A 17962-nucleotide genomic window follows, 5' to 3' on the forward strand; every position below is an offset into this window, starting at 1 on the left:
CTTAACTTAGCCCTTACTTCCTTCTTCTGTTTTACATTGCAAATATTAATTTGTTCATGAATTCCATTTTTCATTTTTGGCTTTTCTTAATTCTTGCAGTTTCACTTTCAAGGCTTCACTTCACAAACCATTACCATTCATATCTCTTGATGGGTTTCTCTATAAAATATAAGTCTAACCTTTTGTCTAATACATTAATACTCATGCCAATAGCAAAATTAACATAGATTTTAAAAGGAAGCTATGTTTTAATAACCATAGTCTATATTTTAATGAATAGTTTGTAGAAAAACTGTTTTCTTGTTTTCAAAAGCAAAAATTTCTTTAAAGTCATTTCCATATTAATAAAAACCCTAACATTATAGATACTATTTTAGAAAATCTTGATATCAACAAATACCTGTCTTTTCACTTTTACATTTGTCTATTATAGGTAGAATCGTTCTTTTTAACAATATTTAAAAATAAATTCAAGTTTTAAGGCTAAAATATTTTAATCACAAAATACTTTACATAGAAAGCACTGGATCATTCTGATTTATGCCTTCAGTGGAGTTAGTAGATGTGAAAGGTTTGGCCATAAATTTGTACTGCTGACAAGCAATAGGCAAATTTCTTTATGCAGATAAAAATAAGTATTCTCCATTTGTTTCTGAAGAAATCTGGCAACATGTCTTGTTTTGTAAAATTACAGAGTACCATAAATTTTTACCTGTCATGTATATGTCTTGAATTATTTGGTCATTAATTAATATTATCAGAGAATTTAGCTTTCTAGAGGAAAAGCAGTCATTAAGGGAGAAATACTATTATTCTTAAAAACACAAACTGTCAATTGTCAAACCTAATCCAAGCTACTTGAACATTATTTAAACATTTGAGAAACACATTCTTGGGTATTTTAACAGCAGTAAGATAATGAAATCAGTTCTCATTTACCTATGCTAATATGGATCTAAGGGCAGGTTTCTAAGGTGGAACCCCTAGATAACCAGAAATCTCATTTTTTGTCACTGCTACTGACCCTTTTAAGATGTGCTGATAATCCGCTGCAGGACTGTTTCAGTTCCACCTGCCTGCCCTCTTGTGGACATGATAATGACAAGTGAAATGGGTCCAGAAAGGACAGCTGGTGTGAATCAGAAGCTTAATCATAAATAAGTTGTCTTTTTATGACTGTGACTTCCACATAGAAACAATTTGATCACTTTTCTAATAATTGTTCATTTAGCAGGGACAACACTCTACATGGAAAAATTTACATTGTAACATTTTTGAATCGTTTGACCCCTTGACTCCAGTCTCCATTATTAGGACTGCCAAAGTTAAGGTTTAGATATTAGGTGTCATCCAAAAGCTCATGTGTGAGACGATGTAAGACAGTTTAGAGGTGAAATGATTGGGTTATTAAAGCCCCAACATAATTAATTATGCATTAATTGCCTGATAAGGATCAACTGTGTAGAAACTGTAGGCAGGGACAGTGTGGCTAGAGGAGGTGGGTTTCTGAGGGTGTGGCTTTGAGGTAAATGTCTTTTGTCCCTGGAGATCTCTGCTTTCTATGCCATGTTCCCAGAGGCTTTCATCTACCACACACTTCCACCCTAATTCTCTGCCTTACCTCCAGCCCAAAGCAACAGAGTCAGCTATGTATGGAGTGAGAAATCTAAAATTGTGAGCCCCAGTTAAACTTTTCCTCCACTAATTTTTCTTGTCAGGTCTTGTCATAGCAGCAAAAAGGTTAAAACAAGTCACCTATGTGCCAGATTAATGGCTAATACTGGGTTCGGTTGGATAAAGTGAGGTTCAGCTTTCTTTTGTACAGGACTGTGTGTTTTACACTAATCCTGAGAAGTGGAAGGTGTCATTCAGGGAAATTTAAACCCTCAATTATGAAGAAATAAAAAATACAGCAAAGGTTTAAAAAAAAAAAAAACTTGAGAGAGTATTCAGTTGATGTTGAGTGGCAACTGGACAGTTCTTCCAAGTTTTGCAAGTTGGCTGGGAAGCAATGTCCTTCAGGCAGCAGCTGTCACTTACAGGCCATGGAGAAGCATTGGGAAGAAAAAGAGGGGGCCCTTTTTCACACAGGGAAACAGCTGATGCATAAAAATAAAGTTAGGGTTGAAATTAGCAACAAGTTGCTGACAATTTTTCTCTTTGTAAAGTGCACTCAGCTACTAAGACAGAAGTAAATTAAACTTTAGAGACAATGTGGCATCTCAAGTGGAACCATGGAGCAATCATATCCCATAGGCTGTAGACAAGTCTGATTTAAGATTCCATAGTTTCAGGCTCTATTTTCTGTTGAGGGTGCATCATATTTAACTAAACTGTTCAGGAAGCAGATTCAACTACCTATTAAACACGTGACAGATTCAAAATGTTCAGGATTCTCTGCCCAGCATTCACATTACTCAGCTGTCAAAGTAAAGGGCTCAGATATATGATGTGAAAATTACATTTTAACGAGGTGTCATGTGTGTTTAAAGTTCTTATTCATCACCACATAGCCACAGCTTTTACTGGAGACACAAATTCGCTTAATTAGCATATTATAAGGACAGAAGGTTCACCTTATCTGCATTGTCAAACTGTTATGTGTAGGCTTTCTGTTGTTGGTTTAGATTCTACTACCTTCAGCACATAGAGGAATGGTTCATTTACATAATCTCAAATGGCTTTCAAGAAAATGTGGACTGTTTGGGAAGCAGAAGAGCTGGTAGAAGGCAGTAGTTATGTCCATCCTTTCTATTGTTAGTATTCATTGCCTCATGTGGTCTGCATTAAATATCAACCAGTGGACACTGTATCTTTCAGAAAATATTGGAAGTAGGTTTATCTGCCTGTTCTAATTATCAACTTGAGCCTAGTTCTTCCTCCTTCAGAAGAAAATACTGATAAGTATTTGCATATTTGCAAAGGAAAATCTAGATTTTTCCACAGACAGTTTGGAGACAAACTAAGAGTCAAAGAAAATGACTCACATCTCATCGTTTTTCATTAATGAATAATGAATTAGGCACAAGGTGATTTGGGAGAAAGAACAGTTAAGACTGACGGCCAGTCAACACCAATCACTATTAATGGATAAAGGCAAGTGATACAACTGATTACCTCACACCAGATATGCCTGGACACACAGAGAGTTTGAGAATTATGAAGCAAACCAGAGGCATTCAAATAACCTGTGAAATAGCTAACGAGTATTTGGACATTACAAGTCACAAAAAAGGATCAATGGAAAGCAACGATGAATATATACTTTATATCATATTTTATATGGTAAGAAATTGACTCAGTTAAATGTTCATTTGAAGAACATTCTAGATTGAATAGTTTTAGATGTAGGGCTCTGTTCAGAAAATAGTAGCACTTTCACTTTCATTTTACACTAAAATGCTAAATGCTAATAAACATTTTTGATACAGTGTCCAAAGTTGAATCATCAGTTCTTCCAACACAATGCTTTTCTTTCCTTCCCTTCCTTCCCTTCCTTCCCTTCCTTCCCTTCCTTCCCTTCCTTCCCTTCCTTCCCTTCCTTCCCTTCCTTCCCTTCCTTCCCTTCCTTCCCTTCCTTCCCTTCCTTCCCTTCCTTCCCTTCCTTCCCTTCCTTCCTTCCCTTCCTTTCCTTCCTTCCTTCCTTCCTTCCTTCCTTCCTTCCTTCCTTCCTTCCTTCCTTCCTTCCTTGTACCAGGGATTAAACCCAGGGTTTCTATTGAGCCACACACCCAGACCTTTTTATTTTTTATTCTGAGACAGGGTCTACCTGCTAAATAGCTTAGGGTCTGGTTCAGTTGCTGAGGCTGGCTTTGAACTTGTGATCCTCCTGCTTCAGCCTCCCAAGCTGCTGGGAGTAGGCAAATGATACAGATGATTACCTCACACCAGATATGCCTGGACACACAGAGAGTTTGAGAATTATGAAGCAAACCAGAGGCATTCATATAACCTGTGAAATAGCTAAGGAATAACTGGGCCCAGCATAATGTTGATTCAATAGAACACAATTATCTGGGCGTAGTAGTACATGCCTGTAATCCAAGTGCCTCAAGAGGCCAAAGACAGGATGATCACAAGTTCAAGGCCAGCCTTGGCAACTTAATGAGGCCCTGTGCAACCTAGTGAGACCATGTATTGAAATAAAAAATGAAAAGGAATGTGGACGTGGCTCAATGGTACAATATATAGTACTACAAAAGTAAATAAATAAATAAATAAATAAATAAATAAAACAAAACCTCACAGTTATTATGCCTTACTGAATATAATACACTTTCCATTTTCTCTACCATGAAGAAATGAGTAATTTTCTAACTGAACATTTTGAGACTGTATTCTTACTATAAAATTCTCTGATCAATTGCCCTTTTACCAAGGCCCAGGACAGGCTGAGTGAAGAGGAGAAGGCCCTAACTGTAGGGTAAGGAACCTGGGGACAATGGCTGGAATGAGTTAAAACTTCTGGACTTAGAAGTTCGCAGCAAACAATGAAGATGACTAGCAGAGGAGCATACTAAAATTATATGGTTTATAAAACAAATTTAGAAATAACACTTCTACTCTCAATATCCTAAAAAATCAGAACACTGTAAGTTATTTTCTTTCATTTGTTTGTTTAAATCATTTAACAAACCTTTACAGAACACCTACATTTATCAGGCACTCAATAAGACTGTAGACAAAAATGACCAAAACAATATCAATGGGATTATTCCAGTGTTAATTCAAGTCTAAGTAGTTATAAAAAAGCATTTTATAAGAGACTCTCTGCACTGTGTATTCTTAAATAAGTGAAATACAAGTAACTTATTAACATTTTAAAAAGAAATTGTTTGCAAATATATATAGTTACATGGATATGAAGCAGTAGTATAAAAATAAGTTCTTATTTTTACATCAATTTATTTTGGACAACCATAAGAATATTGGCAATTCGTAGTTGATATAATGCAGAATAAGTGATGGTAATATAATGTCCTGAAAATATTTTTAGATAAATTAGAAATTTTAAACTTCTTGTATACTGTACACAGAAGAATGGAACCTTAAAGATCTTGTCAATGAGAAACTTTAGTTATATTCTACAATATAACAATGAATCTTTGCAGTACAAATTTAAAGGATTTAATTAAAATTAATTTCTTGATATGGCAGAAAACAATCCATTTCACAGATTGTATCATCCCTTACAATGTTTTCCTTTGAAAAAGAAAGAAAACATATATGTCATGTAATGAGCCAAACTAACAGAAGACAATTTAGCAGTAGGGAGGTAGGTGCTGGGAAAAGTAAGGGACTAGAAATAAAGGACTTTTATGATCACTCTTTAGAATGTTTCTGAGGAGATAAACTTTTCCTCACATACTTCCACAAAATTTTCTATTCTAGAATTTTAAAATGACCCTTGTAAAAACAAAACAAAATAAAACAACTGGTTTCATTCTTGAAAAGTAGATAACAATTTTTAGAGTATGAATTCATGGTAATTTTCTCAGAGTATGAATTACAAATTGTAGTTTACCTAGAAAATGCTTAGCACTAGTAGCAGAAAGTTCTGAGTAAGTTACATAAGCCACAATGCTTTGGGGGCCCTCATTGGGAAAATGTGGATAATGATGGTGCTTGAGGCTCCCTGGTGTGTAGCTTACTTACTCGGTTAGTGACTCTACTATGCCTATTCTGTGCATTACCTCATTAAAATTTAACAAAAATATTCTGAGGTGGGTATCATTTTTTCCACTTCATACTTGAGGAAACCAAGAACAAAAGGCTGAGAAAACTTCCCACAATTGAGCAACTGACAGTGGTAGAATTCAAACGCAGGTCCTACAAGACCCCTTAGTTCATATTTAGAAACAGATGCTACCCATGTGTAAGCATCACCAGAGAGCTTTCTATGAGAAGCACATTTGCGTTTATCTCCAATGCTAGGTTTTTTGGTGTACAGAACAGTTATATACAGTAGAAGTAAAACATAGGTAACCCTATACAAAAATCATTAATTATTTTTTGTTACAGAACATAGTTAAAATAAGAACAAGAAGACTTGGATTGCTACCAACAAATGGCAACAACAAATACATTTTTGGTCTACATACTTAGGTAAGTTTTTGACCATAACATATTTGTAAATTGAGAGTTTTCATATATGGTTGAATAAAAAGACCCATAATACACTGGCAATAAGAATTCCTTGAAGGCAATTGCTTTGAAAAAAATGTCAATGTAATTTACTACAGAAAAGCACCCACCTAAAACTGTGGAATGAAGATGAACAGCCTCTATTAATGCTAATTGAAATTCTCGTATCCACATATAGCATGCATAAAATTTACTTCTACACTTATTCTTTCCACCTCTAAACTACAGTAAGCCCATGCCAAAGTACTAGCTTTTTAATTTGAGCAGCTGTGTGTGCAAATTGATACTTTTTCTGGCAATTATATCTACAAATTTATTACAGGTAAAATCCCACTACTTGCAAAACAGTCTTAATTGTGGTTGTTCAAAAGGAGTGAAAACTGAATCTCCTGGCTTAGGAATTCAATTAAAAGCTGAAAATTATCATTTCTTAAAGTTTGTCACTTCAAAAACATCTTTTTCACAAACATGAGCACTAATAGATGTGGGTTGAAATGGCCCCACTCCCATAAATAAACAAACAGATAAATAAAATTAATTGAGTGGTACAACCTTCTTCATGGCCACAATTAATAACAATTCTCCTCTTTCTACCTACATAGAGATATCAAATAACATATAATCTTTTAATAAACAAAAGTGAAACTATATTATTGCTTTTTGCTCTAATTACAAAATATGATTATAATTTCTTTTGAGGCCATTTGAAATTACTTTGTGATCAAAATGAATAATAAAAAAGGTTAAGAACCATTAATAAACAGAGTTTTCAGTAACAAATTATTTATTTTGATTTAAGAATATCATAGCTATAGAAGAATAGGTTGTTCCTAGGATACAACCCAATGATTGATTTTTCCTGAGGTTCTCAATTGCACAGTATATTGTATTTAAAAATCTTACCTGTACTGCATTTAAACAGATAATGCAGTTCGTTTAGAAGATTTTTTGAAGACCTAATAATAACGTACTTTTGTTGTTGTTGCAAATTTGGCTTTCGCTTCCATAAAAGCCAGTTCAACACAATATCAACATTAATGATTAGGAAAAGAAGCACTGTCACTTTTACTGAAGCCTTTTAGAAGTTAGACAAAAAAGACACCTAATTTGTCATTCTATCTAAAGAAGTGGTGGAAAGCCATTCATTCATTCATTCATTCATTCATTCATTCATTCAACAAAGAGCTATTGAACCTGACTTAAATGAATGCATTATATTACACTAATGTCCGATAGATATATTTTTAAAAGATAATGATCAGATAGATATATTTTAAAAAGAGGATATATAGTGTTAAGATTGTGGCTCAGAGGTAGAGTGCTTGCCTAGCATGTGTGAGGCCCTGGATTCGATCCATAGCACCACATACAAATAAATAAAATAAAAATATTGTGTCCACTACAACTAAAAAATAATACATATTTTTAAAAAACAGTATAAGGTAAGGTAATTTGGTCATATGAAACTTAGAATCTGTTTCTGTAAGAAAATGTGTATATACTGGACCATTTAGAAGAATGGCATGCTAGTGAAAGCATGGTAAAAACAAAAATGGATGCGCATGAAGGCATGTGCCTGTGATACCACTACTCAGGAGGCTGAGACAGGAGGAATACACACACAACACACACACACACACACACATATATATATATATATATATATATATATATATATATAGCTGGGCTGGTGTATAATCCCATGGTAGAATGCAACTAGGTGAAGTTCCAGTACTTAAAGAATATTTTTTTAAAAGTGCAGAAAATAAGGATATTAACAGGAAAATCTAAAAGATAGAAATACTTGAATGGGCATATTACTATCAAAATTCAGACACCTCTATTTTAATTTTCCACTACATTTAATCTTAGAGAACATTATTATGGCTTGCTTCAAAACTTAACTTTTAAATTAAGATAATTCTGTTCTCTTGTGTAAATAAAAGTAAAAAAAAAGAAATAGAAAAACTAAAGCTATTTATAGTTATCTTTAAACAATATTAAAAGGAAATAGTATGTTCCAGAGAGATAAGGGATACTTTTAAAGAACTGAAAGGAAAGATTCAATCTCAAATTTATTCAAAACTGTTCTCCATTGTCATTTCTTATAAAAATTGATTTTTTGTACTTACCAGTTATATACATTATTCTCTATATCAAATAAGTTTACTCAGACAAAGGCACACTCAAACTGACAATATGTCCCATGAAGTGGTCACATAAAATGATCTGTGAGGTGAATATATTGGTTAACAGTTCCTGCAGCATTGTATCATCCTAAACCCTTGATATGTTCCAAGCAAAGAGCATTTTTTGTGGGTATTTCACAATTAATTAGAAAGGATAGCATCCTATCTTAGCAAAGGTTTTGTGTATTTCAGTATGCAAAGATCTAACCAGCAGCTAATGACACATACCCATAGAAAAGAAGAGCTAAAATTTGGAGAAAAGCTGTACAAAGGACAAATAGGTTTTCATAGTTATAAATTGTGAGGACTGAAAGTGGTATCATTGATTTCTCTAAAAAGATAAGAAAAAGAATAGTTTTAGGTACACAGGCCAGAATAGAGAGAGACCACAGTTAATCTAATTAAAATCATGAGAACAAACTCTAAGTATCCACCCACAGAATACCATCAAAATTCAAACTTACCTGATCTACTATCCAGAGGTCCAAAGTCCAAGGAATATTTCACTACATGATAGTTATTCCACACATAGAGTAGGTTGTCCCTGGGGTTGTAATCCACAGCTGCTATGTATTGATACGAATTGGGAAAAGGAACATCCACCAGACTATCCTTGCTTTGGTCGGTATTGTAAATGTAGTCAATCTTATTCCCGGTGGCCTCATTGTCATCATCCTCATATACAGATTTGACCACATACAGAATCCCACAAATCATAAATGCATTGGAAGCTGACCTTTTATCATATGCAGTATCCCATGTCCCTTCAATCCGCAGGGTATAAGGGTTCAACTGACTAATGACGATTTTACCATTGTTTTGTTCTGTTGCATAGATGACCCAGAGCCCATTTTCATCCACTGCCAGGTCTATGTCAGATTTGCCTCCCCATCGGTAAGGGGAGGTATCATGGTAATTGGCATTTGCTATGATAGCCTCTCCACTCTTTATCCTAGTCCGCAAATCAAACTTTACTATGTTCCTGGTGCGTTCTTTATTGAAGAACAAAGCTCCATCATACACAACAAATCCTGTGCCATCCACCCTATGAGGGAGCTTGTAGGTAGTAGTTGGCCTTCCAGCAATGAAGTCATCTTTGGATGAATATTCAGTCAAGGTATCAGTTCTGTAGGGGGTCCAGGGCATATAATAAATCTTGTCAGAAGCCTGAAGAGGGTCTTTGCACCATGCCCCAGACTGATGGTCAGACTCAAACAAATGTTCACTCTGGTATACTCCTTTTAGTAGTCCAGGACAAAGAAAAACTGTTGGAAGGGAAAGAGTTAAGACAAAAAATTGTATTAATTAATTATTTTCTCATATATTCTTATTTTTCAGCAAGAATGCAACTGTAACCAGAGATACCCACCACCACTTATTTTGGTGCATTTTTTGAGAACACAAAGTATTTTTCCATATTAATTTTGACTTTTTAAAAAAATCACTTTGATTTCATTTGCTTAAAAATTTAGACTTTTTAAATTAGTAGCTGTGCTTTTCTGTGGTTTTTACCTTTGTTAAAGTGTATGATAACATTTTTGAAGATATGTATCAAGTGCAACATATGTCTATGTATTCTGTAGACATATAAGGAATACAAAAGTCTATACACAATGTGTTTATGAGTTCACTGAAGAACATATCTTATTTGGAAATGAAAGTATATTGTTTCCACTCTCAAAAAATTAGCTGTTGAACAGTTGTTATTAATAAACATAGGAATATCCCACAGTAATTTTTGTTTAAATAAATGAAAAATCTTATATGTTACAGGCCAGTGAATCCTCTAGCAAAAAAAGCTCTTGAAACTGCTACAACACGCACAGAGCATGCAGTCCACACAATTAAAAATGAGTGATGGATGGATACTGGAAGGAAAAAGAGAAAGGAAGAAAAAGAAAGGAAAGAAGGAATAAGGAAAGAAGAAAGGGTGAAAAGTTACAGAAAAGAACCCAAGATCTAGATTTTAATCAGTTAAAAATGTCCTGTTAAATACAGTAGTATTGGAACTTAAAACATGTACCTTTTACTGTTACATGAAAAAAGCATTAAAAAACAAGATTACTTGCTATATTTTGCTGCTCATACTTCAGAATGAAAACAGGCAAGAATCATCTGATTCACCTGCATTTTAGTATGATTCAGTAACATATTGTGACAGTGGTTATAAGAAAGCTTGTCTGATTCATCTGACATGAAGGGGCAATAAAGCAATGTTTCCCATAGGGCGGTCCTTGAAGCACTGGTTTCAAGTAGTAAAGCTAGGTATTACAACAAAAGGAAAAAAAAAGGATACTTAGCCACATTTATCTAAGAAATGTTACATCAGATACTATTGTGGTAGAGATTCTAATAGCACAGGTAAATTAGAGAATCTCCCCGGCAGAAGCTGTAAGGGTGAGGAATTTTCACAAACTAATTTGATCTTGGAATTTTTCCACAGAGCCTCTTTGGATTGCAGTCTTCTGCTGAACCTGCTGTGGGAAACACTGCTCTAATATATTTGCAAAGCAAACACACTGAAAAATAATCATGCAGTCCACTGTTATGTTTGAAGTGATTAGAAATATACGGGGTGGAAAAATTAGGAAATCACAAGGAATTTAGATGCTGACCCACTTTTAATGACTTATTATTCTTTCAGCATTAGTGATTAGCTTTTCAATAATGATTATAAGCACAGATTTAATGGAAAACAAGATGAAACTCAGCTACATTTTTGGAGATTATTGAGAAGGACAGTAAATTACCAAAATCTCCCAAGTTTTAATTTTGAAGAAATAATAAGATGTCAGGGGAACTGGCTATCAAAATATCCCATAGCAAGAATAGAAGAGCATTGCCAATTTAGAAACCATAATAATATTGATAATTATAAAAATTTCTCAGCTGTTTAAATGATTGCTTTAGTTGTAAGGAAAAGTAACTCTTTGCTGTAAAAATTGTCCATCACCTTTATGCTAAAGTTAATAATAAGCCCTTGGTTGCTAAAGCAATTTAAAATATTTTAGAAAATTATCTCCCTTTCCCCCTAGTAGACACAAATGAGTGAAACAGGGGAACCTACTAGACCAGAGCTATGAGAAATCATTTAGCACATAAATAAAAACAAATCTAAAGCAATCACTGTTCATCACATCTACTGGACTTCTAACTACTTACTTAAAAATAAAGAGGAATATAATATAATGTTGAAAATTTTATAATATTAAACTGTGTTAGGATAAAAGGATCAAACCAGCATTGGTCAGTAAAACAGATTAAAGTGAAGTTGAGCAGCAGAAGTAGTAAATAAACTTTCATAAAATAGATAAGAATTAATAACAAAATTATTTTAGCTCAATGTTAAACTGTTAAATAACTTAGCCTATAAATAGCATATAATTTATGAAAGGTATTTAATTACCTTTTTGTTCCACTTCTATTGGAGAGAGAGAAGTAAAGAGAGAAAGGAGAAAAGAGAATAGATTAATGGTACGGTATTGGCCAAGCAGTTTTTATTCACCTCTTCCAAACTGAAAGTAAATAATTCATTTCACTCATACTTCCTTCATCGAACATTATGTTTATTGTTTAAAAACCCATTTGTCTAATGCAGTTTAAAAAAAATCATGTAAACTTTAAAATACAGTATAAACTTGGAAAAATAGACAAAAATTAATCAATCTGATTGAATAAGCATACTACTCCAAATGATAGACATGAAATGCAATATTTATAATTACACCAATATTTTATATTTTAAAGGGCAGGTCAGCAATTATATATACAGAAAGCTTTCAAATAATTTTGTTTGTTTTACTTATAAATACTAAGTTTGTACCATTATTTAAGATAATAGTCTTCTTTTTTTATTTCAATAAAAAATGTTTCTTTGGAAGAACCGACATCTTCACAAGAAGTAGTTTCTTGTCAATTGTTTTCTAGAACCTATGACTCCTCATAGCTTATCTGTCTTGTGTGAAATGTCCTCTATGATGTTACACATTAACCGGGAAGCTCTTTCCCTGAATAAATGAACTTACAACCCTTCTTAAATAAATTTATCTCACACTTATCAATATTTGATATTATCATGGAAAACTACTGTCATTCAGAAATATCTATTAGCAGAAGATTCTTACAATTTTATAATTCTTTTTCTTATAATTCTTACAAATCTGCCTCTGCCTTTTGACATTCTTAACTATGTCAATATACAGTCATGAAAATGTAGTGAGGTCCTCAAACACATAGTGTTTATAATTTCTAAAATTAATTTTCATTATTGTTTTTAAGTTACTGATCAGTATAAGTCAGTGAAAGTTTTGAGAAATTATGAAATATTCATCAATGTCCATTAAGTGGCACCTTTTTGAACTTATAAACATTTGTCTCTTTAAACACAATTTGCCTGCATCCTAATGAGGAAAAACAAACAAACAAACAAGTTACCAACAAGAAAATGGTCCAAGTGTCAGGAAGAATGGTTTCTTAAAACTTTAAAAATTACAGATTATAAATATTGTAAAACTAAGGCAATTTTACTGGAAGGGATGAACTGATAAATTATGCACAGTAAACATATTGAAAACTCCAGGAAAATTTCAAAGACAATCAAGAGATGCTGTTTTGGTTAATTACATTTGGGTGAGATTTTTGTTCTTTGACCTAAACTCATGTTTTCAATTACTGTCAATACATACTTATTTCTAGTCATTGACTTTTGAAACCTCAATATCACACATTTTAAGAAAAATAAACCTGTATATACAAAAAGTTAGGCTAGAAAGTTGTAGCTCACTAATTTACAAGTCTTATTTTTAACACTATTTATAAAATTACTTAAATATTATATTGCCATAGTGTATTCTCAGTTATACTTTATTGAGTAACTAACTACACGCTAAACGTGACTGTATTGACTAAATAGAGACCAGTTAAAGACTTTATCTAAGAGATGTATGCCATGCTTTCACTAGAATACTAACCTGTGTTCAAACTTAAAACTAGAAGACCCTGCACATTTAAAAATTACTTAATCAACAGTCTCAAAAATTTGGACTTAAAACCTATTACAGTGAGGGTGGAGATTAGAAATGGGAAGTCATCCTACAGTTCACATTTTTCAATCACTAACCTACAAAAAATGTTTGATTAATTTGTTTCCTTCAAGTAGCTCCAGATACATGTTTTTGAAAATTAAATACGGAGCTATTTATACTCTAAAACATGAAATGTACCCTCCCTCACAGAATGTTAGTCTACTTTCACATTAAAGACATTTTTATTTACAAATATCCTACTTTCTTGAGTGAAATTTGTCCCTTCAAAATGAGGAAGATAGGATTTGTAACAAAAAATAGTGATAATGTTTCTATTATATTTTGTAAAGATTATCTTACATTTTAATAGAAATTTTGATTCTTCAAAGAACTTTCATCTATCATCTCAGCAGTCTTTTGGAAGAATTTTGCTTTTAATACTCAGTTCTTAGTCTAATTTCCAAGAAATTGGCATAAGCTCTATTGTAAATAGAGCTTGCCTCTGTTACTTGCTGGTTACTCAAAATTAAGATTTATTAGGCAGTTCTGCTTTGGAGAAAATTATTATGGTCTTGCCCATGTCATGACTGGCTGTAGCTCATTTATCTTTTATTTGCTATTTTCAAGACTGAAGTAAAACAGACCTATAATTTAAGTTGAAACAAGTGCACACAAATCATATTCCCATAACAAAAACTGGCAAGACAACATAATTTGTCGTTGAAAAGCTTAGGAACATTTAGAATTGGCCAGTCATTTCCTATCATCCAATTCTGATTCTAGAATGTTCCTTATCCCTGAGACAACAAATTAAAGTGATTTTTGAAACAGCATATCACCATTTCCTTTGTAATGCCTATTGTGATTTAGATATGCGGTATCCCCCAAAAGTTCCTGTGTGAGAAAAAGAAGGTTCAAGGTAAAACAATGTGAATATGAGAAGTATAACCTAATCAGTAGATTAATTCACTGATTTGGATTCACTGAGAAGTAACTGTAGACAGGTAGGATATGGCTGGAGGAAGTAGGTCATTAGAAGTGTGTCTTTTGGTTCATATTTGTCACTGGTGAGCCCAGTTCTTCAGCTTCTTAACTGCCCTGTCCTGAGTTGCTTTTCTCTGCAGTGCTCTTCCACCACAATGTTCTGCCTTACTTGTGCCTAAAACTGAGGAGGCACCCCCGAAGAAGCTGAACTTCAGATACCATGAGACAAAATAGACTCTTCCTTTTCTTTGTTTTTCTTATCAGGTCCTTTGGTCACAGTGACAAAAAAGCTAACTAAAACTGCCGAACAAATAATATATCCCTAATCAATAACGGCTGAATTAAATATATAACACAAATAATGGTGAATATTATTGCTTCTTGATGTTTGAAAAATGTTGTAAAACATGGTGAAACTATCTGGTTGTACTATGTGAAATCAAAATGCAATGAATTATCTGCATAATACCTTTCAATATTGTAATACATGGAAAGGAAAGTAAAATTTATAAGAAATTTATCTAACTCATTAAACATAAAACTGGAGAAAAATTATATAGATAGTCCTGCGAGTTATACTGGCAAGAACAATTTGTTGCCATAAAACAGCCTGCAAAGATCTAAAAATACAGGCCTAACATACTTGTTTTTTCTCCTTTCTGAAATGAGATCACAAATTAATGAATTATATGATGACAACTGGGGCAGGGCCTTCTTCAGGATCTCCTATCCCATAGCTTGACTGATATTCTGAATTCTGAACTTTATAAGTGTCATTGTTCATTTCCAAACCTCTTTGGAACAAGTCTGTTTTCTTTTCTCTCTTTGCTGCAACTACTTTTGTTGTCCATTCAGTCTCTATAAATACGTTTATATATTTCCTTAAAGTGATTTCATTGTTATCCTTTGTCAAACTTAATGTCATATGCTATATCCTGTGGTTAGAGGGAATGGCAAATTCACACTAAAGATAATTTTATTCTGTATAAAAGGGGGAAAGTAGAAAAAAAGAGTCTAGTAAAGTTTCCCTTCAATCTTCAGTGTTCATAAAATAGATATAACATCCAATTATGTTATTGCTTAGTAAACTAAAATGTTATCAGTTCTAACCAGTTTTTTGGTACCACATGTAAAACTTTAGAATTGCATCCTTTAATTTAAAAAGGTATGGAACAGAGAGCATGTATATTCATTGCCAAGTTTTTCCAAGCTGCATTGCAAACTGCAAAGAAATAAATTTTTTGCATGCAGAAAATTGTTAGTGCCATAACTAAGAACTATGAAATGGCATCTAAATGTCCTTTTAAATTCCTTTTCTATACAGTAAATCATAGATCACATTTTCTATCTATAACATCCATGCTCCTAATAGGTAGAAATTTATAATCCAATAATGCTTCTCTATTTCTGCAATATATAAACATATACCTATGAAGAACATAATATAGTTATAAAATATTAAATAATTTATAAGAAAAAAGATTTTTCATTGAAATGATATTTTAAAAAGAATTATTTTTTGGGTTACTTTTGGCTTAGATTATTAAAATACATTTGGGTACCCTTATCAGAAACTTGCTGACAAATTAAGAAAGTGTAGAAAGGCAAACTACATAAGTTATAAAACAAATGAGTCTTGCATAAAAATTTCACCAGATTTAATTTTTCATACAAAAATTTAATGTGGCATTTATTTTTTCCATCTGATAAAAATTGACAACAACTCAAAAAAGTTTAAAAGATTTGATCAAGGTCAATACTAAGATGTATCACAGACCTGTCATGTGTGTAAAGGTTCCATGCTGATTCTACCAACAAGTAAATTCAAAGAACACATTTTTATTTTTGTACTCTTGCTCTTCATTTCCATTCTATCACCAAATCCATGAAGGAGCATACTTAAGAGGAGATACACAATATAAGCAGAATCTCCCTGAGGGTAGGCACAATATCTGTCATCATATGCACTAATTAAGAACTGAAGTTTTGTATACAAGACTGATGCTATTTAAACATCACAAAACTCTTATGAAGTGGACATTATCATTATCTTCAATTTTCAATGGAGGAAACTGAGACACAAAAAACATGGCTATATGGATAATATGTATTAGAACTGGGATTCAAATCCAAGTTTTGATCTTACTCATTAATGATCTTCAGTAAAATGAAGAATAATCTTATTTATCTCTACACCCAACACATTGATCTCAATTAATATTTGTTTCTTCTTTGCAAAAAATAGAAATACAGTATTTTCAAAGAAAGGAATTAGATCACATACTTGTTAGCACTATCATCCCTTGAGTCTAGAAATGCAAATCATCTCTTACAGGATTAAAATAATAGAGGGAAAAAATGGGTTGCATATTTCTTGGTCAAAGAAAACATGATTTCTGTTATCAGTGAAAGCAAACCTGTGGTTCAACACCTCATGTCTTACTAATTTTTATTATTCTGAAACTGAAAACACTTTCTCTTCTTCCATTTCACATTCACCAAGAAACAAACAGAAGTTCCTCAGTAAATAGCAGTAAGATTTGTAAGTGCATTAAATTTTTTGGTATACTGCACATCAAAAATTCTGACAGATGTCTGTCTTTTTCAGTAAATAAAGTGCTAAGCCTTTATTTAATGAGAGACAGGAGTAATCTCTGCAGCTCAGCTTCTAAATTATGCTTTTCAAATAACACCCATGCATCATTGAATAAGAGTGCTGCTCAAGCACCTTGTATTACAATGGCTTCATATAATGTGTTTCAAAAATGAACACCTCCTAATGAATTTCCTCCTGGAGTGTGTAGATTGAAAATGTCAATAATTCATAAAATACTTTCACTAGGCACATTCTAATTTAAACACTTAAATACAATATCTATAGATGCTGCAGAAACTGAGAAAGCCTTTTATTTTGTGTTAACGTTATATTCCATTGATGGATCTGTTAAACCTTTCAAACTGTTAATTTAGCCTTTTAAAAGAAAATGGTGCTATTAGTAGACTCCTTTTAGAATCTATTTGTAATAGCTCTAATAAAAATAATAATTTTTCAAAGTTATTATGGACGACACTTAAAATCAATACTACATTTGGTTCATCAAGGATGCACCCTTGTTATAATGATTTGTCACTACTATGTAATAAGTATATGGCATTTACAGTTGCTAAACTACCACAACAAAAACCAAACACAGAATCACCTTGCATACATAAGACCACATATGTATAGTGATATATAAGAACCATTGAATATATCTACTGAGTTACTGTTTTGTGTAAGGCCTTTAGAGCTACAAATACAGAGAAAAGTAACCATAATACCTAAGAGTTACTAAACAGATTTCACATGGGTAGCCATCACATGGCACTATCCCTACAGAAACTTGTGAATTTGGTAGAATAAACAGGTTATGGAGGATAAATTGATCTCTACTTTAGGGAAACACAGTCTAATGACTGGGGTTTTCAGGAAATTTATTTACCGATAACAAGCTATTATTGAATGTATTCAAGGAAACCTGTCTACTGATATTAAAAACAGGAATAGAAGTAAACAGCAGAGAAAGGAATCTTGTCAAAAGAAGCTGAAGTAAGAAGAGGCAAAATAGTTTTATTAAAATC

General features: G+C 32.8%; 1 protein-coding gene across 8 annotated transcripts in view; it reads right to left on the reverse strand.

The window, feature by feature from the left end:
* Positions 1 to 17962, reverse strand: part of Adgrl3 (adhesion G protein-coupled receptor L3) — a 479419-nt gene that overhangs the window by 254141 nt on the left and 207316 nt on the right. For 7 of the 8 annotated variants that reach the window (XM_077803548.1, XM_077803550.1, XM_026395016.2 and 4 more), the window contains 2 exons: positions 11740 to 11754; positions 8798 to 9598 (listed from right to left, as the gene is read on the reverse strand). In XM_077803548.1, coding sequence (XP_077659674.1) covers positions 8798 to 9598; positions 11740 to 11754 — 816 coding nt within the window. The remainder of the gene's footprint in view (positions 1 to 8797; positions 9599 to 11739; positions 11755 to 17962) is intronic. The other variant, XM_077803553.1, reaches the window with a different exon arrangement.

This window comes from Urocitellus parryii, chromosome 10, assembly GCF_045843805.1.
Source record: "Urocitellus parryii isolate mUroPar1 chromosome 10, mUroPar1.hap1, whole genome shotgun sequence".
NCBI lineage: Eukaryota > Metazoa > Chordata > Mammalia > Rodentia > Sciuridae > Urocitellus > Urocitellus parryii.